Source organism: Tupaia chinensis, unplaced genomic scaffold (genome assembly GCF_000334495.1).
Source record: "Tupaia chinensis unplaced genomic scaffold, TupChi_1.0 Scaffold142262_1, whole genome shotgun sequence".
In the NCBI taxonomy this organism is placed as follows: Eukaryota; Metazoa; Chordata; class Mammalia; order Scandentia; family Tupaiidae; genus Tupaia; species Tupaia belangeri.
The window spans coordinates 117233-124571 of NW_006202111.1; the positions used below are offsets into that span (position 1 = coordinate 117233).

General features: G+C 38.5%; 1 protein-coding gene across 1 annotated transcript; it reads left to right on the forward strand.

The window, feature by feature from the left end:
- Positions 1-241: 241 nt before the first annotated feature.
- On the forward strand, positions 242-1168 carry LOC102485993 (olfactory receptor 8S1). Its single transcript, XM_006163466.1, has one exon. The coding sequence runs from the start codon at positions 242-244 to the stop codon at positions 1166-1168; it is 927 nt and encodes a 308-aa protein (XP_006163528.1).
- Positions 1169-7339: the final 6171 nt, after the last annotated feature.

Here is a 7339-nt window from a genome sequence, read left to right on the forward strand (position 1 = left end):
TAAGACAATGATCCACAAACTTACACTGAGAGTTGTTAGAGGGGAGGGATGTGTCATCCAAAACTATCAAAGTTATCACGATGATAAGGAAGTTAGCTTATAAATATCTCAACATGGTTACAGTATCATCATGAAATGACATACATGGGCAAGAGGGCCAAGGCATGAAGTAATTGGGAGACACAAAAGGAGTTTCAAAGCCTCTTTTCTTGATTCCCAGGGTGGAGCGGTGTTTATCACTATGGGAAACCACAGCATATTCAGTGAATTCCTCCTCCTCGGGCTGTCTGCTGACTCCCACATCCAGATTCTGCTCTTCATGCTTTTCCTGGTGATTTACCTCCTGACCTTGATGGGGAACCTGGTGATGCTGCTGGTGATCAGAGTGGATTCCAACCTGCACACACCCATGTACTTCTTCTTGGCACAGCTGTCCTTCCTGGACCTCTGTCACTCATCTGTCACAGTCCCCAAGATGTTAGAGAATCTACTTTCTGAAAGCAAAACCATCTTTGTAGAGAGCTGCTTGGCTCAGGCCTTCTTTGTGTTTGTCACGGGTGGCACCGAAGCCTGTCTGCTGGCTGTGATGGCCTATGACCGCTATGTAGCCATTAGCTCCCCCCTGCTCTATGGCCCAGTGATGAGTGACCATCTCTGCGTTGGGCTGGTCGGGGGATCCTGGGGCCTGGCCTTCGTTGATGGTCTCATCAATATCCTTCTGGCTGTCAATTTAGACTTTTGTGAGGACCAAACTATTCCCCACTTCAGCTGCGAGCTGTCTTCTCTCTTCCCTCTGTCTTGCTCTGATACCTCTACCAACTTCACACTCTTGCTCTGTTCCTCTGTCTTGCATTTCTTTGGAACTTTTCTCTTGATCTTTTTCTCTTATATTTGCATTGTCTCTACCATTCTGAACCTCAGTTCCACCTCAGGTCGAAGGAAGGCCTTTTCTACCTGCTCCTCCCACCTCACTACTGTGATCTTGTTCTACGGCTCAGGTTTTCTCAGCTATCTCTTACCATCTTCAGGTTCCCCCCTGGAGATGATCTTCCCTTTGCAGTACAGTGTGATCACTCCCATGCTGAATCCCCTCATCTACAGCATGCAGAACAAGGAGGTGAAGGCAGCTATGAGAAGACTCTTAAGATACATTCGCCCTTTCATATAGTGTGACTGAGAAACATGACCATAGTGATGCTAAACTATTCTGTAACAAGGTATCTGGTAACTGCCCATCATGCCAGCTGTCGAATGGTATATATGTGTCAGCATTTTTTTTTTCCTTTAAGAGAGATTTTTTTCCATAGGAAACATGTACTCACTGGAGAGACAAAGAGAGACAGAAAGACAGAAAGCAAGAAATCACCTCCTGGGGGCTGGCCATGCCATTGTCTCTTCTTCATTCTTCTCTTTGGGATCTCGAGCACACATACATGTGCCTGCTGTGAGTTTTAAGCTGCTGGGCCTGGGACTTGAACCACAGTCGACTATGTGGGAGTTTAGCGATATAACCATGACACTATCTGCTGGTCCCAAGGATCTTAATATATGCTTACGAAGTGGGCAGCAATTTCTATTATTAATATGACTCACGATCAGCTTCATTCAGAGGAGGAAGCATGGATCTGATCATTTTTCCAAGGTATTGCTTTATAAAAATTAAATATTTGTATTGTAGAGGACCTAATAATTTTACCTATATACTTTCAAACTTCCTTGGTAACTGCACATCACTCTTGTTTAGGGGATTTTTAACCCTTACCTATTTTATGTGGCCCCAGGGGACTCTCCATAGTTCCACATCTCCCCTAACCATCAGGAGACCATGTGGCCCACAAATGTTGTTCTGCACCTACCTCCTAACTAGAGATTGCCCACCCTTCTTGCTACTGAGATTTCCAGTGATACACAAACCACAGTGTTTTCCCACAAGTTTGCTTTTTTTAAAAAAATGACAATAGCAAATTTTGAATAAAGAGGGTTACCATAAGCTGAGTGTTTTGTATGCTCTTTAATGAGCTCAACTAAGCTGTAAGAATAATACTATTCATGTTTTACAGATGAACTGAGTACCAGGAAGATTGACTAAAGTCACTGGCACATGGAGCTAGAATTTCAAACCAGTCAGTCTGAATCTATAACCTGTCCCTAACCCTTTCTGGAGTCTAGTATCCTTTTCAAAAATGTCCTTTTCTTTACTAGAGGGAGCCAAATTCAAATTACATTGACTGGAGTCACAGAATCTAAACTGATACTGTAATTGGTACTAAAAAAGCAAATTATGTACTATATACTCCCAGCTAAATGTGTTTTTAGTTTGATATTCCAGGAGGTTCAAAAGACAGTGGAGGAGGGATACAGAGGCAGAACATTGATGGGACGGGGAGGTGTGGTGTTATCTGTTGAAGCTATTTTGATCAATTAAACTGGGGAGAAATGTTCACATATTGAAACGTTCATCTTGTAAGCTAAACAATGTGATTGAATGTATATAAAAAATAAATAATAATAAAAAAAGACAGTTCGCATTCTGTGATGGGAATATGCTAGCCCAGCATGGTGTATAATATCAACCATGTATTTAATCATGTGACATCATGAGAATAAAGCTAGAGTTATTGGGAAGTAGTTGTTGCTGCCATCCAGTTATGATGAGGATAAAGATATTATGACCTAAGGATGGTTTCAAACAAACAAGTACAAGGCTAGAAATTCTGACATTACTAATGGCTCAGAGATGACCTGAAGCTAAACTCAGAGATCAACTCTCTCTTGGGCTTGCTGAATTAAAATTAGAAATTATTGATTGGACATCTTATGTGGGAAAAAAATTGTTCAAGACTGATAACTGGGAGAATCTGAGGAATCAGAGGGTACTAAATAACCAAACCACCAAAAACTACTCCTACTGCATAGTTCTCACCTGTATTGTGCCCAAGAATGTTTACAATTCTTTCCATGCTTACCCCTTCTTGTCGCTCTGCTTGTTTCTAAGACTCAGACAACATGACCGAGGGTTGAAGTGAAAAATCACAAGAGAGAATAAAAGATTTACATTTAAAATAAATAACAGTATTCCATTAATTTCTATTTCAATAATCTGAAGATCATTGGTGAAAAATCATTTTAAGTGTTTGACCAAGAAGTGTGAGTTGGCTTTTTAAAAACTTTTTTTAAAGAAGAATTCTTGCTATGTTATGATCCTTCTGCTTCGACCTCCCCAAAGGCATGTACCACCATCCCAGCTCTTTTAGACATGTCTTGTTGCATTTCTAGGCTAGCCACAAGCTCTCAATCACCCTGCTTCAGCTTCCTCAGATTGCTGAGATTACAGGTATAGGCCACCATGCTTGGCCTTTAGGATAGACTGGGAATCAAAGCCAGGCTTCCCATGTGGTCACAGGCCGTGGAGCACACATTTTAGTAGAGTGTGCCACCAGAGCTGGGCCTGGAGTTGGCATTTAAAAGTTAACGTTTGAATTTTGTACACATAAAGATACGCATAATATAATGAGAAAGCATAAATGGAATAATTTCATATGTAGTGTCTCATGAAAGTTTGGTCTTATTTATTTTTCTTTTTTACTTTATTCTCTTCCTATTTCTATTTTCCCTACTGCCTTCACCCCTTCCCAAGAACCCATGTTAACTATATGTTTTCTTTAATAACTTTGTCTATATAATGGACTCTGTCTTATAAAATCATGCAAGTTCTCATACATATGTATACAGATACACATATTAAATTTTACATATATATATGACCACCCTGTCTTTTAAAAACTCCCTATAAATACAAATTAAAAAAAAATGTTGCTTCTCTCACTTTCTAAGACCATGGGCACATTTAGGTTAAATGGTTTATTCCTAACTTAGTCTTTTGAATTATACCAAATGTTCCATGGTTAGGATGTGCCATGATCTACATAACCTTCTCTAATGTGGGTATTTCCTTTGTTTCAAGATTTTGGAATGAATACTGTTTTAATAAATATACTATATGTAAAGCCTTAAGTATGGATGCGTACATTTCTTTTTTTAAAATTAATTAATTTACATTTATTCGCTGAACATTGTCACAGCATACAAAATGTAATTTCCCATCTAGAAGATGCTGTATAGTAGCTTAATCATACATGTTATCATCAATAATTTTCCATTTCTAATTTCATATATATATTTTTCCCCCTATTTCTCACCCTCTGCCATTTCCCATGCTCCTCTCACACTATCTCAGGTGTCCACAGTTGTTTTCCATTCCTTTTTCACCCCACATTTTATTGATTCACAAAATTTCTTAAATAATCTAGCTACTTTCAATAGAAAACTCTGCTGATACATACATATCAGTAAATACATGTCTGACTTAAGGCACGAAACTCTGAGTAGAATGAATATACTATAAGGTAGCACCTAGCTGATGCTATATATTTTCCTATGGTCATTAATTATGTATTTTTTACTATATTTTTCAATTTCAAGAAAAGCAGATTTAACTTTAATAAATCAAAGAAATGCTAAGGAAATATGCTTAAAACTTAAAGCCAGGAAACAGGTCGGGATGCTGCTCAAATAGTAGGTACAAGACAAGACAAAAATCCTTAAAATCAGAAAACAAAGCCTAAAAATAAACAACAATGTTTTAGTCAAAATTTATAAAATTCTATTTTACCAGTTCAGTATCATGTACTTTATCTTTTGTTGTGATTCAATTTTCCCAATTAAATTTTGAGATATAATATTCAACTCCAGACTTGTCCCCATGATTAAGTTGGTCATTTTCTTAGTTTTTGAAGTCTTATTTCTGTGTGACTGTATTTAATTTTCCTGCTATACACTCCCTGTAGAATTTCTTGGAGATCTGGTCTGGTATTGGTCAATTCTTTCAGATTATGTTTATCTGAGAATGTTCTTGACTTTTCTTCCCATATGAAGGATAATCTTGCTGGGTATAGTATTCATGGTTGCAATAGTTTTTCCCTTAACACTTTGAATATATTTTCCCATTCTTTCCTTACTCGCATTGTTTCTGATGACAGATCCACTGTCAACCTGATGGGATATCCTTTGTAGGTAACTTGCCATTTTTCCCTTGCCAATCTTAGTATCTTGTCTTTGTGGTTTTGCTCAGTCTGGCTATAATGTGTCTTGGAGAAGATCTTCTTGGGTTGATTCTATTTGGGGCCCTTTGTATTTCTTGGGACTGGATCTTTGAATGCTGCCTCTCTAGGTTTGGAAAGTTTTCTTGCAGGATTTCATGGAATAGATTGTCAATGCCCTTATGGGTCTCTTCCCTTTCTGGGATATCAATTATCCGGATATTTGGACATTTGATGGTATCTAATATTTCTCGTACAGTATTCTCATGTTTTGGGACACTTTTCTCAATCTTAATGGTGGATTTTTCTAGGTTAGTAATTCTATCTTCTACAACTGAGATTCAATTTTCAGTGTGATCTAGTCTGCTTTGAATACTTTCAAGGGAGATTTTGACTGCCTGTATTATAGTCTTCATCTCTAACAGGTCCATTTGATTCTTTTTTAAAATGTGTAATTCCTCTTTTAGATCTTGAAAGAATTTCCTCACCTCCTAAAGCTCATCAGCTTCTTTCCCCTGCCTCTTTGGCAGTTCATTGTCTCTCTTCTCTTCGATCTCTGTGAGCTTTGTCACCATGAAAATTCTAAATTCTTTATCAGACATTTCCATGAATTTCATCATACTGTCTGAGGATGAATAGGACTTATTTTTCCTCGGAAGAGAGACATTTTCTTGTTTTTCAATGTTTCTTGTGTCCCTACAGTGATTTCTAGTAATCAGATGGATGCTGTGTTTCTTCTAATTCTTGAAGTTCATTCTGAATGTTCAGAGGTGTTGCAGGAGGAGGTGATCTGCGATCTCTTCCATTCTGTTCTCACTCTTTGTGCATCAGAATCAGTGGGAATAGAGGAATATTCTGACCCTAACTATATTCATATGTATAGATTCTGTTCACTTGGACCTGTCTAGACACTTGGTGAGCAGAGGCTGAGAAGCAAATGAATAAAGATAAAAAAAAAGGAAAAGAATTAAAGAAAATGAAAGAAGAATATATAAAATAAGAAGAAAAAGGATAATAAAAAGCTATAGATTTTAATATTAAAATGCAAAAATTGAAAACCACACGGCGCACAAGTGCCGTTCTAAAGCACTAGTTCACAGCTGAAGTTCAGGATCCATGTGGAGGTGGGCCTGGGTTTGTGCCTTTCCTAAACAGAAGGGGAGAGGCACCTATTAACACAATAAAGGGGCTTGAAAGCCCAGAGAATACTTCACCTTAAAAAAAAATTAAAAAATTAAAAGACTCAGGGAGACACAGAGAGACAGAGAGAACTGGAGACAAAGAGACAGGTAACACTACCCACTAGAAATAAGTGAGGAAGAAGTCTCATAAAATCTTCATTTTAAGTCTCTGAAAGCACTAGTTCACAGCTGAAGTTCAGGATCCATGTTTGGATGCTTACATTTCTATGGGATTAATCTTCAGGAATGAGACTCTAAAATCAAAGTGGATATGTGCTTTTAACTTAAATATCTGTGTTAGGTTGTTTTCTGGAATGTTCATGTACTCCAAGGAATGAGTCAATGTACTTCCCCCTATGTACTCTTTATATATAGGCATTGTACATCATTTAAAACCTGTAGTCTTCTGATGAGTATAAAATTATATCTCAGTTCTGCTTCTTTTGCATTTTCTGTACTACCAGTGAGTATTACCTTTTTTTTTTGGAGAGGTTTTTGCTATAGGGCATGTGCGCTCACCAGGAAGACAGAAAGTGAGAAATCACCCCCCAGGGGGGAAGGCCACACCACAGTCCCCTCTCCTCCATTCTTCTCTCGGTATCTTGGGCACGCACGCACACGCGCCTGGCATGAGCTTAAGCCACCGGGTCCAGGACGCAAACTGCAGTTGACTACATGGAAGTCCAGTGACATAGCCATTACGCTAACTGCTGGTTCCATTCATCTTTTTACATCTTGCTCATTCATGTATTTTACCTCTTTCTCTTTTGTGTCTTTTTTCTTATCCATTTGTCAGATTTTGTACATTAGTGATAATAACAGTAGTCAGTAAACTACGTTGCAAATACTGATCTAGATTTGTCCCTTTATCTTGCTATAAAAAGCTTAAATATTACCTCAAAACTGTCAGCCTTGGGACCAGCAGTTAGCATAATGGCTATGTCGCTGGACTCCCATGTAGCCTACCGCAGTTCGAATCCTGGACCCAGTGGCTTAAACTCACACTGGGCACATGTGCGTGCGTGCACAAGATCCTGAGAGGGCGCCCGGCGGAAGCCG